The sequence below is a fragment of the Anolis sagrei genome, chromosome 2, assembly GCF_037176765.1.
Source record: "Anolis sagrei isolate rAnoSag1 chromosome 2, rAnoSag1.mat, whole genome shotgun sequence".
NCBI lineage: Eukaryota > Metazoa > Chordata > Lepidosauria > Squamata > Dactyloidae > Anolis > Anolis sagrei.
In genome coordinates, this window is record NC_090022.1 from 159884664 (window position 1) to 159908255 (window position 23592).

Consider the following 23592-nt stretch of genomic DNA (forward strand, 5'->3'; position numbering starts at 1 on the left):
AAAAACCCACCTAAGGACACCTGCCATTAGGTGTCCTCAACCCTAGTGACAGGGCTGTGTAAATCTGTATTTGGCAAAACAGAACAGACATCCAAAAGTCTTTATATGAACAAGGTATTAAATCCTACAGCTTGGTCCCAACTACAGGGTACCAATGAATATTATTATTATATTATAATATAAAATTAATATATTATTATTATTATTATTATATTATTATAATATAATATAATAATAACATATTATTATTATTATTTTATAAATGCTTTAAATAAATAAATAAATAAATATTGTCGAATGGTGGGTTATTATATAAGTGGATCCCAATGATTTTAGTTAAGACTCAAACCATAAACCCCACATCTTTCATTGCCCTTCTCCCCCAACTACAACAAGGACAGGTCTTGCTCCACAGTGAGAAATCCCACTCCTAAACCTCTCAAGGTCCCTGCTACTTCTGTGTTTGCTCAGGCATCTCCTGTCTACAGCCCCAAACTGAGCCTCACATGATTTAAGATGCAAACTCCACACCACCCCATCCTACCTGGAGTGTTGAAGTGATGCTGAGGGCTGGGCACTCCTTCTCCAGCAGAGGTAGAGCCTGTCATCCAGAGCTCATAAGATGCTCCAGGTTTAAGATTGAAAAGCTTATAACTCTTCTCAGTAGCACCAACTGCAGTGAGGAGATAAGAGCATACGTTATGCAACTGGCATTCACTACCCACTGTCCAAGACTCTCAGCTCCAGTTTCTCAAGAGGGATGAGTGGCAGCGGCACGGGGTTAGCATGGTAGCACACTCTGGCAGTGGAATGCTACAGCCCTTGTGTAGCTTTTATATATAGTAAAAACAGTATCTATGGCAAGCTATGGATGTCAAACTAGGGCCCCTTCTACACTGCCATATAATCCAGATTATCAAAGCAGGTAATGCACATTCTCATCTTTGAACTGGATTATATGAGTCTGTACTGCCATATAACTCAATTCAAAGCAGATAATTTTGGATATTATATGGCAGCAAATAAGGTACCTAGATTGTGATTTGAGCCTTTCATCTTTATGGTGGAGGTGCTGTGGAATGAAGTTTGTTATCCTCCAGTTGATGTTGATTGAAAATCCTAACATCCCAATGGAGGAATTTGGGATGAGGTTACTAATAGTCCAATAACATCTGCCTTGGACAGCGATAAGATCCAACCAGTCCACACTTCAGGAAATAAAGCACTGACTGCTCATTGGAGGGAAGGATAGTAGAGGCCAAGATGAAGTACTTTGGCCACATCATGAGAAGAAAAGAAAGCTTAGAGAAGGCAATGATACTGGGGAAAATTGAAGGAAAAAGGAAGAGGGGCCGACCAAGGGCAAGGTGGATGGATTGTATCCTTGAAGTGGCTGGATTGATCTTGAAGGAGAGCTGGGGGTGATGACAACTGACAGTGAGCTCTGGCGTGGACTGGTCCATGAAGTCACGAAGAGTTGGAAACGACTGAACGAATGAACAACAACAACATCTGAAAACCCATCTACATTGTCAGATAAAATCCAGATTATCTACTTTGAACTTGATTATATGGCAGTGTAGACTCCTATGTTGTTTTTGTTGTTTATTCGTTCACTCACTTCGTACTCTTTGTGACCTCATGGACCAGCTCAGCCAGCTGTTGCCACCCCCCGGCTCCTTCGAGGTTGAGCCAGCCATTTCAAGGATACCATCCATCCATCTTGCCCTTGGTCGGCCCCTCTTCCTTTTTCCTTCCATTTTCCCCAGCAACATTGTCTTCTCTAAGCTTTCCTGTCTTCTCATGATGTAGCCAAAGTACTTCATCTTTGCCTCTAATATCCTTCCCTCCAGTGAGTAGTTGGGCTTTATTTCCTGGAGTATGGACTGGTTGGATCTTCTTGTGGTCCAAGGAAACTCTCAGAATTTTCCTCCAACACCACAGTTCAAAAGCGGGGTGCTTTGAATACAATATTCCTGCTTCTTGGCACAGGGTTGGACTGGATGGCCCATGAGGTCTCTTCCAACTCTATGATTCTATTCCTTTGCTCAGCCTTCCCTATGGTCCAGCTCTCACATCCATAGGCTACTACAGGGAATATCATTGCTTTAAATATGTGGATCTTCATTGGTAGACTCATATAATCTACTTCAAATCAGATAATGTGGATAATTTGGATTATAGGGCAGTGTAGAGGCCCCAGTTTATCCACCACTGCCTTATGATAATTCACAAGGGGATCAGGTTTGCATCATATCAACTCCACCTCTAACATACATACATTTCCTGCCTAGCTCACACAGATTTGGGCTGATTTGGCCTTCATGAGTGAAGTGCTGCCCAATTTCCAAGTGGAAAAAACTCCACTTCTGACTGATCACTGCTAGGAAGAAATGCCCACTTCCCTGTGCATGGAGAGATATGTAGAAGTTGCTCTGCCTTTTTCTCTCAGCATGGAGAAGTCAACTGGTGGGGAACTGAGAAAGAAGAGCTACCCCTTGACATCACTTGGCCTCTAGCGCAACGGTTCTCAACCTGTGGGTCCTCAGGTGTTCTGGCCTACAACTCCCAGAAATCCCAGCCAGCTTGCCAGCTGTTAGGATTTCTGGGAGTTGAAAGCCAAAACATCTGGGGACCCACAGGTTGAGAACCCCTGCTCTAGTGAGTGATCTAGCAAGCTATCTAGCTTCAGAGAGGAGGACAATTCCCTACTCCTGATTAAAGCAGCTATAAGAAAGGGATCAATGGAGGCCACTTTTGAGGGGGCTTGGACCTAGTTCGTTCCTTCACCCATCTTTCAGTTAATTGCCATTTGGACTTGGGGAGGGAGGTGCCACTCACTGGACATGCGAATGACGTTGCCAGAAGAGGAATGCTTCAGGTAGAGTGTGTAGTGGGTGATGTTTCCATTGCGGCTTTCCAAAGGAATTTCCTCCCAGAAGATGTGAGAGGCTGTTGAAGTAATGCTTCTGTCCCGCAGTGCCTGAGGACTAGCTGATGGTGCTAGAAAACAGGAGGAGGAGGAAGAGGAAGAAGAATGAGAGACTGGGATATAAAGGAAGTAGAATGTATGTTTTATTTCTAGGTCATGTAATAGAACTTGGGGAAATCCTTTTTGGGGAATTAGTCAAGTCATGCTGGGAGTTATATTAAAATTATATTAAAGTTATATTAAAATTAAAATTCCCAGGCTCTGAGTACAAATAAACAGTCTTCTGTTTTGTGAGATATACAATCAGAATTATGAATAACTTTTTGAATACTGCAAGAGTTATTTGGGAATAAGCTGGTTTCGGATAAAATGGCAATTAAGGCCAAAGGCCTACTGTATATAATGTGTATTGACTTGACCATGGTGGACCATGTCTTAGTTACCTCTAGACTGGACTACTGTAATGCACTCTACGTGGGACTACCCTTGAAGATGGCCCGGAAACTACAACTAGTTCAACGTTCAGCAGCCAGATTAATAACTGGGGCAATTTACAGGGAGCGGTCAACCCTCCTATTTAAGGAGCTCCACTGGCTGCCGTTTATTTTCCGGTCCCAATTCAAGGTGCAGGTCATCACCTATAAAGCCCTAAACGGTTTTGGATCCGCCTGCCTTCGTGACCCTATCTCCCTCCATGAGCCAACTTGAGCCCTCCGTTTTTCTGGGGAGGCCCTTCTTTTGCCCCTACCAATTTCACAAGCTTGCCTAGTAAGTACAAGGGAGAGAACCTTTTCCTCTGTGGCCCCCCGACTCTGGAACTCACTACCTGGAGAAATTAGGAAAGCCCCTACCTTAGAAACCTTTAAAAAGGACCTTAAAACCTGGCTCTTCTGCTGCGCTTTTGATGAATAGGTTTCCATTCTCACACTATTGCTTAGCCTCAACGTTTTGTCATTGGAATATATGTCCTCTCCCCCCTCCCCCCCGCTTTTGTTGGAAAACCTGATTCCACAACCCCCGCTATAATGAGTCCTTCTCCGCAAATAATCTGTCTCTCTCTTATCTCGCCTGAGTTTTAATTAGAATATAGCACATTGTTACTTTACAGATTTCATTATCAGAAAATGTGGAGATGGCTTTCAGTTTAAATAACTATAGGGACTAGACAAAGAGATGGAAAATAATACTGCTGTTCGCCCTTACTAGTCATGAGGGCTATATGTGCTATTTCTCCATTCAGAGACATATATTTCTGTGACACCATGGTAAAATTCCATTGACAGTCCCAGCTTCCCTTCTGCTCCTTGAGTTTACCTTCTTCCTTGAAGTATGCTCGGACAGGAACCGAGGTGCTGCTCCCTTCAGTATACAAAGCATAAACACGCACGAGATAAGGTATTTTTGGTCTAAAGTCACCTGAGATGGGAAGTAACAAAAATATTACCGTTAAGCAACTGGAAGATGTACCACCCATGAACAGCATACTATGGGCAAATCCAAGGCAACATCTGGGCCATGTTATCCCCAGAATTCAGATGTTATTTGGTGTTTGCTACCAACATTCCTTCACATGTTATATGTAAATGGATAAGAATCCTGCATGCTATGTTTGAAGGATATAAAAGAAAATGAGGCTTTAGTGCCTTGAGCGTAGAGTGGTCAAAATATGCCCCACAATTTTTTTTGCTGATGTTGTTGATGATACTGATAATAATAATATAGATATGATTATTATTATTTATCTGCCCTGTTGGAGCTGTTTGAAAAGTGTAATATATATTACAAAGTATGTATGTATGTATGTTTAAAATGTAATGCTATGTGCCAAGTGTATTCCTGTGTGGAAAGAGTCGACTGTAGGAATGGCAATCCTAGAGAGGTCATAAATCAAAGTGTATGGAGTAGTGGACGCAGCATTGTGCGTGGTATGTCATACTCAAGAATGTAGGAGGTGTGGACTAGTACTGATAACAGCGTGTTTGAGTGTTCGCAATGTGGCTACCGGATGGAGAGGAAGCAGTTTTATGATGTGCTAAGTGCTAATTAGCTTCTGATGTTTATAGCTGTAAATAAAGTAGTTTATAGCCTAAAGTGGCTGTGATCGATAGTGTTTCCTGCCTTGCTGTGCGGCCGATGCCACTGACATGCCCCTCCTCAAGGCTTGAGGCAGGGTACAACATAGTTAAAACACAAGGGTACGTCAAAAAGTAATGCCTTCGTCACTCTAGTTTTTATTTCTTTCACAGCAACTGGACGATCTATGCATGATATGATAGAGGTAACCTTACTCTACTGGTATAGTCTTTTCTTTTTCAAATTGACTAACCATGAATCTGAAGCTAAAAGAAAGAGTTGTCATTGAATTTCTGGCAAAAGAAGGTTGTGCACCTAAGGAAATCCATAATTGCTTGAGGAATGTTTATGATTCAGCCTCTCCTGAGTTTTACTTCTTTGGACCTATGAAAGATGGCCTATGTGGTTTCAGATTCAATGACTTGAATTATGTTAAAACAGCTTTAAAATCATGGGTCACTAAGAAAACCCCCAATTTTTTCCAAAATGGTTTTGATGCCTGGGTTAAACGATGGCGCAAATGTTTACAAATTGATGGTGACTATGTTGAATGATAGTTTTGGGTAGAAGACAGCTCAGGCTATGATCTGTAGCAACGTTTGCTGTTATAGATTCATTCATAATATTTTTATGGCACAGGAGGCAATACTTTTTGACCTACCCTCGCACCTTCTCTCACTCCCGCCAGCATCGCAAGTGCAACTTGTGGGTACGAGAGAGAGGGCCTTCTCTGTAGTGGCCCCCTGGCTCTGGAATTCACTCCCCAGAGATATTAGGCAAGCCACCACACTGGCAATCTTCAGGAGGAACCTGAAAACCTGGTTATTCCAATGTGCCTTCAATGCTTGAATGTAAGACACTCCCTGACCAAACTTTGCATAAAATGACCTCAGAAGCACTTTATTTTATGGTTCGTGCAAGTAAATCCTTCCCCATCCCCGGAGCCCCCTTCCCGACAATTTTACATTGCCCTATCTCCCAGTGTTTTAAATTTTTATCTTTGAATTTGGCCCCGCCCAGTGTAATTCCTTTGTGTTTTAATGTCTGATGTTATATTGCTGTGTTTATTAAAATGACATTAAAATGATTCATGCCAATAAAATCATAGAATCAAAGAGTTGGAAGAGACCTCATGGGCCATCCAGTCCAACCCCCTGCCAAGAAGCAGGAATATTGCATTCAAATCGCCCCTGACAGATGGCCATCCAGCCTCTGTTTAAAAGCTTCCAAAGAAGGAGCCTCCACAACACTCTGAGGCAGAGAGTTCCACTGCTGAACGGCTCTCGCAGTCAGGAAGTTCTTCCTCATGCTCAGATAGAATCTCCTTTCTTGTAGTTTGAAGCCATTGTTTCGCGTCCTAGTCTCCAGGGAAGCAGAAAACAAGCTTGCTCCCTCCTCCCAATGACTTTCTCTCATATATTTATACATGGCTATCATATCTCCTCTCAGCCTTCTCTTCTTCAGGCTAAACATGCCCAGCTCCTTAAGCTGCTCCTCATAGGGATTGTTCTCCAGACCCTTGATCATTTTAGTCGCCCTCCTCTGGGCACATTCCAGCTTGTCAATATCTCTCTTGAATTGTGGTGCCCAGAATTGGACACAATATTCCAGGTGTGGTCTAACCAAAGCGGAATAGAGGGGTAGCATGTAAGTCAAATGAAGCCCCAAAGTGTCCCTGTAATACAGGATGTTTTTTCCCCAGGTCTTGAGTAGGTACTGAGGGTGAAAACATAATACACAGGCTCACCTGCCTATTTTAAGTATGTCACTTGTAGTTTTATTTTAGGTAGGCTGGCATGTCTTACTTCCATCCCCATAAGAGAAGAGGAAGCCTAATACTTTCTCTTCCTCCTTCAAAATTTGCCGACACTGGCATTTTAAGGAACACCTCTATGGATACCAGTGGGAACTTCCTTTTTCTGGAAACAGCAGCTTCAGCATGGTTATTTTTACTTTACAGAAACACTGTGCATCATTGTATTAACTCTGCTCATATGTTTGACTTCACATCTAGTTTGGCCCCTGAATTCTTCTCACCTTTCAGCATGGCGCTATTATTTCTGCCAGGCCTGCGGATCCAGTTTATTGGGACGTCCTTGCTAAGAAGCTCTTCTCTCCACTCCACGACATACTCCTCAGGCAGAACCCACTGGGGGCTCGTGCTGGGCTCCCACGTCACTTTGAGACCCAGGCCTAGTACGGCCACCACCTGGACATTCTCAGGAATGGGGCGCTCTAGAAAATGGTAAAAATGGACATAGATGCCTTTGAGGTTTAGGTTGTCATCCACAGCAGATTGCAATCCATTCCTGTCAAGGATCCTTTGAGGATCAATGTTCCTTGATCTACATTGAGGTCACACTGGTTGGTGGGTCGGAAAGTCTTATAGACCTCATCCCTCATTAACAAATTATCTTAAATAAATAAAAATATAATGTTCGTTTGTGGGATTAACATAACTCAAAAACCACTGGACGAATTGACACCAAATTTGGACACAAAACACTTAACAACCCAGTGTATGTTCTTCACTCATAAAAACACTGAAAAACACAGCAGAAGGGACTTAAAAAGCCCCCAAAAGGTAAATGACAATACAGAAAAAAGGGAAGAAAGAGGGAGGGAAAGAAAGAAGGAAAGGGAGAAGGAAGCATGGAAGCAAAGAGAGAGAGAAGGAAGGAAAGGGGTAGAGAAGGAAGAAAGGAGAGAAAGAGGAAGGGAAAGAAAAAGGGAAAGGAAGGAAAGTTAGAGAAGGAAAGAAGGAGAGAAGGAAAAAAGGAGAGAAGGAAAGAAGGAGAAAAGGAGAGAAGGAGAGAAGGAAAGAAAAAAGGGAAAGAAGGAGGAAAGTGGGAGCGAAGGAAGGGGGGAAGATGTAGAGAGAGAGAGAGGGAAGGAAAGACAAGGAAGAAAAGAGACAGCAGAAGAGAAAGAAAAAGGGGGAAGGAAGGAAAGAGGTAGAGAAAGAAGGAAGAAGAGAAGGAAAGACAGGAAGGAAGGAAAGAGGGAGTGAAGGAATGAGGGAAAAAGGGAAGGTTAGCCACAGCAAAGAGTGCCGGGTACAGCTAGTATATAAATAAAAATGTAATGATCGTTTGTGGGATTAACATAACTCAAAAACCACTCAATGAATTGACACCAAATATGGACACAAGACATCTCTCAGGCCAACAAGTGACCATCACTCATAAAAACCCTGAAAAACACATCAGAAGAGACTTAAAAACTCTACTACTCATTTCCACCAAACTCCAAGGAAGCTTCCCAGACCCTGAACCAGTGTCTGACAGCTGTGATGGACTGGATGAGGGCTAACAGGTTGAAGCTTAATCCAGACAAGGCAGAGGTCCTCCTGGTGGGGCCGACCATGGTATTGGGTGGCAACCTGTGCTCGACTGGGTTACACTCCCCCCGAGGGCGCAGGTCCATAGCTTGGGGGTTCTCCTGGACTCAACGCTGTCACTTTACGCTCAGGTGTCGGCGGTGACTGGGAGGGCCTTTGCACAACACACTCATGTGCTAACTGCGACCATACCTCGTGAAGTCTGACTTGGCCAGCGTGGTCCACACCTTGGGTACATCCAGATTGGACCATTGCAATGCACTCTACGTGGGGCTGCCCTTGAAGATGGCCCAGAAGATCCAACTGGTACAATGGGCAGCAGCCAGGTTCCTTACTGGAGCAAACTATAGGGAGCATATAAAGCCCCTTTTACAACGCCCCTTTGCCGAGCCAAATTCATGGTGCAGGTTATGACCTATAAAGCCCTAAACAGTTTGGGCCCCGCTTATCTTTACGATCACATCCCCCTCTATGAACCGGTGCGGACTTTACGCTCTTCCAGGGAGGCCCTCCTTTCGCTCCCGCCACCATCACAAGCATGGTGGCCCTCTGCCTCTGGAACGCCCTTCCTAGAGAAATAAGACAGGCCCCATCCCTCCCCTCCTTTCATAAGAGCCTGAAGACCTGGTGGTGTAAACAAACCTTTGAGAATGACTTGTTCTAGCTTAGCCCCAGATACTGTTGAAATTGGCCATATCTTTTTCTACCAGTTACCCAGGTTACTTTCTTCTATTAGGCCCTGGAAATGTACAGCCATAGACTCTACCTAATTTCTCAGGCCCTCTAAAACTGCATTAGCCCCGGTCCGGTCTTTTAAATTACCTTGAACAGGCAGGATTATTTTAAATATACGTATATGTTTACAAAATCCATTAGTATACATAGGGATCCCCCCTAGTATGTATCCTATTTCAAACAACATGAAACTGAATGGTTGAGTGCCTATTGTACATTCGGCATGTATGCAACTATATGCATTTTTTTGTGTCAGGAGCGACTTGAGAAACTGCAAGTCACTTCTGGTGTCAGAGACTTGTCCAGGGGATGTCCAGATGCTTTACCATCCTGTGGGAGGCTTCTCTCATGTCCCCGCATGGGAAGCTGGAGCTGACTTACAGGAGATCACCTTGCTCCCTAGATTCAAACCGCCAACCTTTTGGTCAGCAGTCCTGCCAACACAAGGGTTTGACCCATTGTGCCACCAGGGCCTCTGACTATATGCATGATGGGTGGGGAAAGAAAGAAAGGGAAACAGGAAATAAGCTGACTTGTGAGGAGACGGGAACTGGGGAAGAATATAAACAGGCACACCAACACTTATCCTTTACATTGATTCAGATCAGAAAATGAAGGGAGGGAAGAAATGGGCCCTAAGAGAAAAAGACAGCACCCAGTCTCTAGCAGGAAATACCGCCAACTGTTTCCCACTGAAGTATCAACCCTTGCCTGTTTGCTCCAAGCTGAGATTGGCTGGTAGTGTCTTCGAAATGGAATTGCGTGCTGATACCCAAGCATACTCGGTTGTGGGAGGGAGAGTAGCATTGCAGCAATGGCACACCATCTTGGAGACCCTTTTGCTAGCATCCCGGTAGGTGACTTCATAGTCAAGGATGTCTCCCCGGGCTACTTCATGGTCCGGTGCCTGAAAAAGAGATGTCAAGAAGTAAATTGTAAGAACAAAAATAAAACTAATCCTGAAATGATGCCACTGACAACCACACACTCTTGGCCCTGCTAAGGAAGCCTAGACCACACTTGCGACAACCACTGTAAATTGGCTAAATTGATTTGTTCTGTGTCCTTTACAAGCTGCAAGACAGGACAACAAATGGGAGAGAGCAAGGCTTCTCTTGGCAAGGAAAGCCACAATAACAGAATTTGCATCTGCTTGTCGTGCGGCCACTAAAGGCACAAAGCTGGCAAATGAAAGATAAACATGACACAATCTTCATTAAAGCAGCTGCACCTTAAACAGTGGCACTGGGCTTTTTAAAAAGCTTTTTCACTGACAACAGCAAGACACATGCTCGAGCTAGGATTTGAGATGATTGCCATCCTGTATTAGTCCCTTCCCTCAGCTCCAAATCTGACTACACACATCTGAAGGAAAAAGACCCTAACTCAACAGGATTTAAGTGGAGTAGTGGTAAAATTCAGCAGTGTGAAAGCTCAGGTGCCCATTGTTACCATTCCTATGGAAAGGTATATCCAACAACAGTCTAAAATGCAGGCAAGTGTGCTGATCTACATTAACAACCTTTTCTACCAAAGTTCATCTGCACTATGGAAATATCTTTGGTAAAGTTAAAATCTAGAGAGCCAGTATGGTGTAGTGCAGTGGTTCCCAACCTTTGGTCCTACAGGAGTTTTGGACTTCAGCTCCCACAAATCCTAACAGCTTGTAAGATGGCTGAGATTTCTGGGAGTTGAAGTCCAAAACAGCTGGAGGACCAAAGGTTGGAACCACTGGTTTAGTGGTTTGAATATTGGACTAGGACTTAGGGAGACCAGGGTTTAAATCCCTACTAGGCCATTGAAACTGGGTTCTCCAAAATGCTGATGTCTAGCCCCAAACAGATTAAACACCTTGGAACACTCTTTTTTAGGCTACCGACAATTCTGAGAAGATTCACTGCTCCACTAACATGGAAGCCATAAATAATCGCTGCAGAAAAATCCGGACTGGAATGTGCTGTTTGGTACTGAAAACAAAATGCCTCCCTTATATATCTTTACATAACACTATTAAAATATTGATCTAATGTTAATTACTGTATAATAAACTGACCTTATATTGGCCCCACCCAGCAACTCACAACCATAACGCTATGTAACAAAATTTGGGGGGAAAAAAACTGTTCCTGGTTTGAAACTGTTATTTCCTGTTTAATTGTGCGCCACTTACTTTGAAAGTAGTTGATATACTTCAGAAACTTAGTTTCAGTGGCTGAGATAAACTATGTTGAATTTGTTGAGACACTAAGAGCTATTCATCAAACAACTATAGCAAAATGTGCTGCAGGATGTGCCACAAAACCAAAGTTTTTGCAGTTATTTCTTTATTTATTATGTTTACTAGCTGTCCCCTGCCACGCCTTGCTGTGGCCCACTGTGGTGGTCATGGGGGTTCTGTGTGGGAGGTTTGGCCCACTTCTATTGGTGTTGGGGTTCAGAACGCTCTGTGATTATAGGTGAACTATAAATCCCAGCAACTACAACTCCCAAATGTCAAGATTATATTTTCCCCATACTCCACCAGTGTTCACATTTGGGCATATTGAGTATTCGTGTAGAGTTTGGTCAAGATCCATCATTGTTTCTTTTTCCATTGTGAACTGGATTCCCAGTCATAGCTAACTTCTACATGGAACACTTTGAAAAACAAGCCCTGGAGACAGCAACCAAAAAGCCCACTATATGGTTCAGATATGTGGATGACACCTTCACCATTTGGAGCCATGGAGAAGAAGAACTCAACAGGTTCCTGGACCATCTTAACAGCATCCACCCAAACATCCAGTTCACCATGGAAAAAGAAAATGAAGGAAGACTGCCCTTTCTCGATGTCCTAGTCATCCGCAAACCAGATCAACAATTGGGTCACATCGTCTACAGAAAACCCACACACAGAGATAGATATCTACATTAAAACTCCAACCATCACCCAAGTCAAAAAAGAAGCACCATTAAAGCCTTGGCAGACCGTGCAACAAGAATCTGTGAACCCCACCTCCTCCAAGATGAACTGAACCACCTCAACTGGGCTCTCCAGGCCAATGGATACTCCACCTCAGACATCAGAAGAGCTGCAAGACCAAGAACAAGCCACGAGAGTCAAGACGAAGATCCACCCAGAGGAAAAGTGTTCTTGCCATACATCAAGGGAACCACTGACCGCATAGGGAAGCTGATGAGGAAACACAACATACAAACTATCTACAGACCCACCAAGAAAATCCAACAAATGCTACATTCAGCAAAGGACAAGAGGGATCCTCTCACTTCTGCAGGAGTCTACCGTATACCATGCAGCTGTGGACAAGTCTACATAGGGACCACCAAACGCAGCGTCCAAACACGAATCAAGGAACATGAAAGGTACTGCAGACTACTTCAACCAGAGAAATCAGCCATAGCAGAGCACCTGATGAACCAGCCTGGACACAGCATATTATTTGAGAACACAGAAATGCTGGACCACTCCAACAACCACTATGTTAGACTACACAGAGAAGCCATTGAAATCCACAAGCATGTGGACAATTTCAACAGAAAGGAGGAGACCATGAAAATGAACAAAATCTGGCTACCAGTATTAAAAAAACTCTAAAATTACAACAGCAAAACAGCAGAGAGGAAACAACCAGGCACATCTTAACACCTCTCAACAAAACATTTTCCCAGGTTCAGCCAGGCCTTCAAATGCTAATGAAGGTGGTCAGTTGAAACATTCACACCTAGCTCCAGCAGGGAAGAGCTCTTTGCCCCCCCCCACTCCCAGTCATTCCACAGATATATAAACCCATTTTCCTATTTCCAACAGACCTCACTACCTCTGAGGATGCTTGCCATAGATGGAGGCGAAACGTCAGGAGAAATGCCTCTAGAACATGGCCCTATAGCCCGAAAAAACCCACAAGAACCTAGTGATTCCGGCCATGAAAGCCTTCGACAATACAATCCAGGTCAAAACCATAAAAGCACATAACATCACTTCACAAAACTTCTTCCTTGTTTTTATAGTAGAACCAATCAGGAAATGACATTTATAACCTGGGAACAAAAATCATGTTATATAGTGTAATAAAAGAAGAGCAATGTGCCAACCAAAAGAGAAGTAACACTGGTGACCAGCTGTCTCTATTCTCTGCCAGCACAGCAACTTCTCTTTGTTGCTAGATCGGCATATCTGCTAACAGTTCTCTCTTTATGTTAACCCTCTTGGTTCAAACTGCTATGCACTCCAAAGTGGGACACAAGAGGGTTTCCATTACCAGGGTATAGTTTTTTTTCCTTGCACAACAGCCACAATTGTATTCACGGAGCACAGTACCAAGTTCCCATTGATAATTTAGTAAGGGAGAGCTTGGAAATGTAGTTGTGTGTGTATTTGAGTTCTGATGCCTCCCCAGCCAGAAGCCAATGAATATGCTGACAGAGGATTCTGGGAGTTGCACTCCAAAAGAAGAACCTTTTTAAACTCTTGAACAACTGGGTTGTTGTAGGTTTTTTCGGGCTATATGGCCATGGTCTAGAGGAATTCTCTCCTGACGTTTCACCTGCATCTATGGCAAGCATCCTCAGAGATAGTGAGGTCTGTTGGAACTAGGAAAAGGGGTTTATATATCTGTGGAATGACCAAGGTGGGACAAAAGACTCTTGTCTGCTGGAGCTAGGTGTGAATGTTTCAAATGACCACTTTGATTAGCATATAATTGCTAATCTGGCTACCAGTATTAAAAAACTCTAAAATGACAACAGCACAACAACAGAGAGGAAATAAACAAGGACATCTAATCAACTCTCAACAAAACTTTGCTCCAGGCACTGTCACGCAATTATATGCTAATCAAGGTGGTCAGTTGAAACATTCACACCTAGCTCCAGCAGACAAGAGTCCTTTGTCCCACCCTGGTCATTCCACAGATATATAAACCCTTTTGCCTGGTTCCAACAGTCCTCACTACCTCTGAGGATGCTTGCCATAGATGCAGACGAAACGTCAGGAGAGAATGCTTCTAGAACATGGCCATATAACCCAAAAAACTCTACAACAACCCCATGATTCCGGCCATGAAAGCCTTCGACAATACATCTTGAACAACTGCTAACAATTACCCAACCAACAAGGCCACTGGTTTTTGAAGCTATAGTTCTTGAAGGCCTGTGTCCTAAAAAAAACATGCTTCTTGTAAGCCATTCTGAGAGAGATAATGATCCTTTCAATATTGCTGTAGATTATTCTCTCATTCACGTTCTGAGCCAAACCCAAAGGTATTGGATTGACTTGTTCCACTGCCATCTTACCTTCCATAGTAGAAGAAAACTTGGTTTCCCATTTTTAGAAATGCCAACTTCCCGCCAGACATCTACCTGACCTAATGGAGCTTAAGGTAACAGAAAAATATTCAAGGATTAGTGTGAACTAAGAAATGACAAGAACTGTCGCCAAAGAATATATATGCAAGAAAAATACGAATTAGCCTCAGATACAATCTGTTTATTCCGCCATCATACAAGAAATATAATGGTGGACTCTCAAGAGAAGGGTTTGATTCCACCTACTGCAACTCTAAATGGATCTACTGCAGTGGTTCTCAACCTTGGGTCCCCAGATGTTTTTGGCCTGCAACTCCCAGAAATCCCAGCCAGTTTACCAGCTGACAGGATTTCTGGGAGTTGAAGGCAAAAACATCTGGGGACCCCAGGTTGAGAACGACTGATCTACTGGATCCATTCCCAAGGTGTCTCCAAATACTTCAATCATTTAGTGAAAACTAATACCATAGCCCAAGCACTGGGAACCTCAGACTCTGGAGCCATATCCAGCCCACCAGGGATCCCATTCCAGCTATCTGAATTTCTCAAGTGAATACACCATCTTCCTTATGACACCATTATTGGGTGTTTTATGGGCTTTCATATGGGATTTCACTCACCTATGGTCCACTTAATGGGAAATCACTCCCCTATGGTCCGCTTAATGGGAATACTATATAATATTATAATGTAATGCAATAGAATACTAATAATACTAATAATAATATATTATTATAATTATATATTTATATTACATGTAATAATATAATATACTAATTATAATATAATATAATAATAATATTACAATATAATGGTATAGTACAATCAAGGAAGACTCCAGCAATACATGGAGCGAGAGTTGCCAGATGTTCAAGCTGGGTTTAGAAAAGGCAGAGGAACGAGAGACCAGATTGCCAATATCCGCTGGATAATGGAAAAAGGCAGGGAGTTTCAGAAAAACATCTACTTCTGCTTCATTGACTATTCTAAAGCCTTTGACTGTGTGGATCATAATAAATTGTGGCAAGTTCTTGGTGGGATGGGCATCCCAAGCCACCTTGTCTCTCTCCTGAGGAATCTGTACAAGGACCAAGTAGCAACAGTCAGAACTGACCACGGAACAACAGACTGGTTCAAGATTGGGAAAGGCGTCCGGCAAGGCTGCATACTCTCACCCAACCTTTTCAACTTGTATGCAGAACACATCATGCGATGTGTGGGGCTGGATGAATGCAAAGCTGGGGTGAAAATTGCTGGAAGAAACATGAACAACCTCAGATATGCAGATGACACCACTCTGATGGCCGAAAGCGAGGAGGAGCTGAGGAGCCTTCTAATCAAGGTGAAAGAAGAAAGCGCAAAAGCCGGGTTGCAGCTAAACGTCAAAAAAACCAAGATTATGGCAACAAGAATGATTGACAACTGGAAAATAGAGGGAGAAACCGTGGAGGCCGTGACAGACTTTGTATTTCTAGGTGCAAAGATTACTGCAGATGCAGACTGTAGCCAGGAAATCAGAAGACGCTTACTTCTTGGGAGGAGAGCAATGTCCAGTCTCGATAAAATAGTGAAGAGTAGAGACATCAGACTGGCAACAAAGATCCGCCTAGTCAAAGCCATGGTATTCCCTGTAGTCACCTACGGATGTGAGAGCTGGACCTTAGGGAAGGCTGAGCGAAGGAAGATCGATGCTTTTGAGCTGTGGTGTTGGAGGAAAGTTCTGAGAGTGCCTTGGACTGCGAGAAGATCCAACCAGTCCATCCTCCAGGAAATAAAGCCCGACTGCTCACTGGAGGGAAAGATACTAGAGACAAAGCTGAAGTACTTTGGCCACATCATGAGGAGACAGGAAAGCCTAGAGAAGACAATTATGCTGGGGAAAGTGGAAGGCAAAAGGAAGAGGGGCCGACCAAGGGCAAGATGGATGGATGGCATCCTTGAAGTGACTGGACTGACCTTGAGGGAGCTGGGGGTGGTAACGGCCGACAGGGAGCTCTGGCGTAGGCTGGTCCATGAGGTCACGAAGAGTCGGAGACGACTGAACGAATGAACAACAACAAACAATATAGTAATATTTAATACTGATACTTTGCTAATAATATAATATATTGTATGTATATATATCTCGTAAGCTGCTCTGAGTCCCCTTCGGGGTGAGAAGGGCGGCATATAAAGGTTGTAAATAAATAAATAATACATGCTTTAAGCTAAAATGTGCTTATATTCTGCCTTCCTTTCATCAATGGGTTGCATCCCAAGAACATCTCTCAAAAAGATGTAAGAAGTTTCCCAGCTTCAACTTAGAACAAGGATGGCTAACTACACAGGATCTAGAAAGCATTTATTTATTTGTTTATTTACTGTATTTATATACTACCTTTCTCATCCCTGGGGGGACTAGAGGCGGTTTACAGCATACTAATGGTAAAAAGTCCATGCTAACATATAGTACAACAAAGAAATCATAATAATTTACTCCCCAGTTTTCCTCTATAGGACACACTCCCTCTTGAGAATATGGCAATATACCTGATTTTCCTTCATTTATCCTCGAACATCACTACTAGGAATTACTTCCTATCATTAGTTTAGAAGGGGAATGGAAGAAAACGTCAGGCATTGAGATGATGGGGGGTTCTGCATTTTTTGTGCATTTGGGGAGTTTGTGGCATTATCATAAGATGATTTAAACTTGAAAATTATTAAAAATCCATTAAACCGAAGGGCCACAAACGTGGAGTACGTTTCAACCCCAACCCCCCCCCCCCCCACACACACACACTTCTTTTAGTTTTACATTAACTGTCCCTCTCAAAATGTAACACATGAATGCAACCAACCAATGTTTTTAAAATATGTACAATCAACTAAGCGTCTCCCATGATATTAATGCATCCCACTCTCATCAGAATGGATTTCTCCTTCCTCCAAGCCAGTACCTACCAGCCTCAGGGGTTCTGAAGACTTGGGGAGGACTCCATTCACTCCAAAAACCATTTTTCATTTCTGGGGTGCAGCGGATCTCCACCTCATAGAAAGTGAAGGGTTTCAGATCTTCAAGTTCATAGTCCTCCTGGCCTACACTCTCCATCTGAAGCTGGAAAACAAAAAAAAAGTCAGCACTATTATTTTTGCTACATGTAACTCTTTAAGTAAGGATTTTTAGCTCCTTTAGCTCCTGTCAAGTCACACACAAAACAAAATATCATTATCATCATAGGCCAGGGGTCCTCAAACTAAGGCCCGAGGGCCAGATACGGCTCTCCAAAGTCATTTACCTGGCCCTCACTCAGGGTCAACCTAAGTCTAAAACTACTTGAATGCACACAACAACAACATTCCTATCGCATGAGCCAAAAGCAGGCCCACACTTCCCATTGAAATACTAATAAGTTTAACAGGCTGTGCTTTTTATCTAATTTTAGTTTGCTAAGTTATAATTCGTATTTATATGTTGGGTTGTATAAATTTTGTTAGCATGGATGTATTGCTGTTGTATTCGGGCATTGAATGTTTGCCTTTTATGTTTGGAATCTGCCCTGAGTCCCTTGGGGAGATAGAATGGAATAAATTATTATTATTATTATTATTATTATTATTATTATTATTAGTTAAAATTGTTCTTCATTTTAATTTTTGTATTGTTTTTAAGTGGGGTTTTTTTGCAGTACAAATAAGATATGTGCAGTGTGCCTAGTGTCTCAGCTGCATTAAGATCACTTCTGACCAAAAGGTCATGAGTTCGAAGCCAGCCTGGGTCGGAGCGAGCTTCCGACCAATTGTATAGCTTGTTGTCGTCCTTTGCAACCTGAAAGACAGTTGCATCTGTCAAGTAGGGAAATTAGGTACCACCTATGTGTGGGGAGGCTAATTTAACTAATTTACGAGGCCATAAAAAAGACTCCAGCAAAACCATGTGGGGAATGCGGAAGTACTTCATCAGTGTCGCAGACGGACGATGAAAGCGACAGCTCTCCTGGCAGCCAGAAAAGTTAAATAGCCTCTGACTGTCTGTCTAGATCTGTTGTGTGTCTTTGGCATTGAATGTTTGCCACATATGTGTACATTGTAATTTGCCCTGAGTCCCCGGCGGGGTGAGAAGGACGGAATATAAATACTGTAAATAAATAATAAATGATAAATAAATATTAGGCAGGCACTTCTCATAGGCAAGTCAGGTAGCAGCTGATGGGAAAGGAAAACAGGCAAGGCTAATTCTCTTACAACTTACATAGACCCAGTTGTGGTCTTTGGATGCTTTGTATCGCAGAGCACAAATGAGAGGGGCATGATCAACAAACTTATGCCATACGTCGTTGTTCCATTTCACGTGAGCCCCAGAAGCATCAGGCACCACAGGGTCCAGAATAGGAGGAGGGGGCTTCACTGGGAAAAGAGAGAGAAAGACTTAGCCATCAATAATTGTGTCTCTCACCATTTGATTCCTTCCCCCAACTGAAATGACTTGGAACAAGCCTATTGTGTCTTGACACTCAGCTCTGAATCAGTCTCACCCACAGCAAACTTTGCAAATGGGCCTGTGTATGTTTTGTGTTATCACGTCGAATGGTATATGGGTTTCTCAAGATGCTATTGAACTGCAAACCCCATAAATCCCAGCCAATATAGCCAATGATCAGAGATGAGGGAGGCTGGGAAAGTTATTTTATTCATTGCAATCATGGAATCAAAGAGTTGGAAGAGACCTCATGGGCCATCCTGTCCAAATCCCTGCTAAGAAGCAGGAATATTGCATTCAAAGCACCCCTGACAGATGGCCATCCAGCCTCTGTTTAAAAGCTTCCAAAGAAGGAGCCTCCACCATACTCCGGGGCAGAGAGTTCCACTGCTGAACGGTTCTCACAGTCAGGAAGTTCTTCCTCATGTTCAGATGGAATCTCCTTTCTTGTAGTTTGAAGCCATTGTTCCGCATCCTAGTCTCCAGGGAAGCAGAAAACAAGCTTACTCCCTCCTCCCTCTGACTTCCTCTCACATACTTATACATGGCCCTCATCATGTCTCCTCTCAGCCTTCTCTTCTTCAGGCTAAACATGCCCAGCTCCTTAAGCCACTCCTCATAGGGCTTGCCCAGCTCCTTAAGCCACTCTCCAGGCCCTTGATCATTTTAGTCGCCCTCCTCTGGACACATTCCAGCTTATCAATATCTCCCTTCAATTGTGGTGCCCAGAATTGAACGCAATATTCCAGGTGTGGTCTAACCAAGGCAGAATAGAGGGGTAGCATGACTTCCCTAGATCTAGACACTAGGCTCCTACTGATGCAGGCCAAAATCCCATTGGCTTTTTTGCCACTAATCCCTAATCTTTCCAGGAGTCTTCAAGTTACAGCCCAAATAGAGGGGATTCTGGAAGTTATTTTTTTATATTACCATTTTATTAAGTAAAACTACAACTATCTACTTTGGCCATATCATGAGAAGACAGGAAAGCTTAGAGAAGACAACAATGCTGGGAAAAATGGAAGGAAAAAGGAAGAGGGGCCGACCAAGGGCAAGATAGATGGATGGTATCCTTGAAGTGACTGGCTTGACTCTGAAGGAGCTGGGGGTGGCCACTGCTGAAAGGGAGCTCTGGCGTGGGCTGAGGTCACGAGGAGTCAGAAGCGACTGAACGAATAAACAACAACATCTATACACACAATAAAAGTGAAAATATGCATGTATGTGTGTGGCTGGTGTCCACTTACACAAGACAAGCTCCCACTTGCACAAATAGCTATAGCTCCCACTGCTAAGGAGACACCAAAGGCCCTCCCTCCAATAACATTGCAGGTTATAGAGAGCGGCATAAACATGTACAAGAGCCCTGCCAACATCCTCCACAAACGACATACTGCCCACCACCCAAGTGAAGGCTTTCATACGGGGACAATTTCATCCTAGATCAGTGGTTCTCAACCTGGGGTCCCCAGATGTTTTTGGCCTACAACCCCCCAGAAATCTCAGCCAGTTTACCAGCTGTTAGGATTTCTGGGAGTTGTAGGCCAAAAACATCTGGGGACCCCAGGTTGAGAACCAATGTCCTAGATTAATTTGCCCCATCATGAGCTCACCGTGGCAGCATAAATTATTTCCTCTGTAGTGTTATTTCCCATAATTATAATCAGAGCTCTGTGGGGAAAAAATTAAAATTGTGGCTCACAGATCTTTCTTTTTAGTAGAGGATCTAGGGCAAGTATCAGTGCTATAAGGACCCCAACACAATCACATCCTAAATCTAGATCTGCAGAAGTATGCAAGTATTTTTTGAATGACAAAACATATTAGAGTTCGTTCAAGGGAATGTCTAGCCCAGTGTTTCTCAACCTGGGGGTTGGTTGCAAGGGGGTGTTAGAGGGGTCGCCAAAGACCATCAGAAAATACAGTATTTTCTTTTAGTCATGGGGGTCCTGTGTGGGAATTTTGGTCCGATTTTATCATTGGTGGGGTTCAGAATGACCTTTCTAGGTGAATTATAAATCCCAGCAACTACAACTCCCAAATGTCAAGGTCTATTTTCCCCAAACTCCAACAGTGTTCACATTTGGGTACGTTGAGTATTCATGCCAGGTTTGGTCCAGATCAATCATTGTTTGAGTTCACAGTGCCCTCTGGATTTAGGTGAACTTACAGCTCCCAAACTCAAGGTCAATGCCCTTGACCCTTCCAGTATTTTCTGTTGGTCATGGGAGTTCTGTGTGTCAAGTGTGGTCCAATTCCATCATTGGTCAAGTTCAGAATGCTCTTTGATTGTAGGTGAACTATAAATCCCAGCAACTACAACTCTCAAATGACAAAATCGATCCCCCCTCGCCCTCCCAACCCCATTATTATTCAAATTTGGGTGTATTGGATATTTGTGCCAAAAATGTTCCAGTGAATGAAAATACATCCTGCATATCAGATATTTACATTACAATTTATAACAGTAGCAAAATCACAGTTATGAAGTAGCAACGAACATAATGTTATGTTTGGGGGTCCCCACAACATGAGGAACTGTATTAAGGGGTCATGTCATTAGGAAGGTTGAGATCCACTGCTCTAGCCCCTTTCCTAAATGACTGTGTGTTTATTTTGGCCTACCTATGTTATCCAAGCTGAAGTTAAGTTTCTTGGAGGTTATGGTCCCAGCTTCACTGCTAATTTCCATCCAGACACTGTAGTCTTCCCCCCATGTCAGATTGCGTCGCTCAATGATCAACCAGTTCTGCTTTCTCTGAGACTTCACTAGGTGTGGTTGTCCAGGGTGGCTACAGAGAGGGTGGGAAACAGAAACAAAGAGATCATGACAATCCATGCCTTAGTTACATTAAAAATGGACGAATGCAATGCAGGCTTCTTCTTTGGAAGCTTTTAAACAGAGGCTGGATGGCCATCTGTCAGGGGTGATTTGAATGCAATATTCCTGCTTCTTGGCAGGGGGTTGGACTGGATGGCCCATGAGATCTCTTCCAACTCTTTGATTGTATGATTCTATTATCTATGTGAGGCTGCCTTTGAAGACAGCTCAGAAATTGCAGTTAGTGCAAAGGTCGGCGGCCAGATTACTAATGGGAGCTGGTTATAGGGAGCATACCATGGCCCTATTAAAGCAGCTTCATTGGCTGCTGTTGGGTTTCTGGGCCCAAGTCAAAGTGCAGGTTATCGCCTATAAAGCTCTATACCAGTTGTTCTCAACCTGTACGTCCTCAGACGTTTTGCCCTACAACTCCCAGAAACCCCAGCCAGTTTACCAGCTGTTAGGATTTCTGGGAGTTGAAGACCAAAACATCTGGAGTCCAACAGGCTAAGAACCACTGCCCTATATGCTTTGGGTCCAACTTAGCTTCGAGACCACATCTCCTTCTATGAACTGGTGCAGGCACTAAGATCTACCAAGGAAACCCTCTCTCTGTCCCAAGTGCGGTTGGTGGGGACAAGAGAGAGAGGAGGGCCTTCTTGGTGGTGGCTCCCCAGCTTTGAAATGCCCTCCCAAGGGAGATTAGGCTAGCCCCCACTCTCCAAGCCCTCCGTATACAACTGAAGACATAACTTTTTAGGCAAGCCTTTGACCATATCTAGAAATTTGAGGACCTAGAGATTTTTCACCATGCACTTTATGAAACTGATATTGATTGCAGTTTGTTTTGTATTCTGCAGCTATTGTTGCATTCTATTGATCTTAATCAGGGTTTTGTTTTGTTTTTTGTAATGTTCATGTTGGTTGTTGCTGCTTTGTGTTGTTGTCTTTGCACTTTTTGTATTATTATTATTATTATTATTATTATTATTATTATTATTATTAACTTTATTTATACCCCGCAAAATCTCCCGAAGGACTCGATGAGGCTTACAAAGGCCAAGGCCGCCGACAAAAAACAACATACAATACACAATAAACTCATAAACAAATAATAAAACATCAAGCAAAACAATAGAACAGTAAAACAATGACACCGTATATTGCGGGTTTCCATCTTTGAGTGCTTTCCAAGCAACACGGAATCCCTCTAGGACAGTGTTTCTCAACCTGGGGGTCGGGACCCCTGAGGGGGTCGCAAAGGGGTGTCAGAGGGGTCGCCAAAGACCATCAGAAAACACAGCATTTTCTGATGGTCACGGGGATTCCATGTGGGAAGTTTGAGCCAATTCTATCATTGGTGGAGTTCAGAATGTTATTTGATTGTAATGAACAATAAATCCCAGCAACTACAACGCCCAAAAGTCAAGGTCTATTTTCCCCAGGCTCCACCAGTGTTCACATTTGCGCATATTGAGTATTTGTGCCAAGTTTGGTCCAGATCCACCATTGCATGAGTCCACAGTGCTCTCTGGATATAGGTGAACTACAACTCCCAAGCTCAAGGTCAATATCCACCAAACCTTTCCAGTGTTTTTCGTTGGCCATGGGAGTTCTGTGTGGCAAATTAGGTTCAAACCCATTGCTGGTGGAGTTCAGAATGCTCTTTGATTATAGGTGAACTATAAATCCCAGCAAAACATGCAAATGTGAGTAGATCAATAGGTACTGCTCCGGCGGGAAGGTAACGGCGCTCCATGCAGTCATGCTGGCCACATGACCTTGGAGGTGTCTACGGACAACGCTGGCTCTTCGGCTTATAAATGGAGATGAGCACCACACCCCAGAGTCAGACATGACTGGACTTAATGTCAGGGGACTACCTTTACCTTTACCTTATAAATCCCAGCAACTACAACTCCCAAATT

The 23592-nt window shown here is 43.3% G+C and overlaps 1 protein-coding gene across 2 annotated transcripts in view; it reads right to left on the bottom strand.

The window, feature by feature from the left end:
* The window catches only part of IL27RA (interleukin 27 receptor subunit alpha), a 48387-nt gene that overhangs the window by 7712 nt on the left and 17083 nt on the right, over nucleotides 1-23592 (bottom strand). For both annotated transcript variants that reach the window (XM_067463995.1, XM_067463994.1), the window contains 9 exons: nucleotides 21469-21635; nucleotides 18616-18770; nucleotides 17328-17481; nucleotides 14373-14452; nucleotides 9792-9987; nucleotides 7043-7240; nucleotides 4247-4348; nucleotides 2842-3003; nucleotides 545-673 (listed from right to left, as the gene is read on the bottom strand). In XM_067463995.1, the coding sequence (XP_067320096.1) occupies nucleotides 545-673; nucleotides 2842-3003; nucleotides 4247-4348; nucleotides 7043-7240; nucleotides 9792-9987; nucleotides 14373-14452; nucleotides 17328-17481; nucleotides 18616-18770; nucleotides 21469-21635 (1343 nt within the window). The remainder of the gene's footprint in view (nucleotides 1-544; nucleotides 674-2841; nucleotides 3004-4246; nucleotides 4349-7042; nucleotides 7241-9791; nucleotides 9988-14372; nucleotides 14453-17327; nucleotides 17482-18615; nucleotides 18771-21468; nucleotides 21636-23592) is intronic.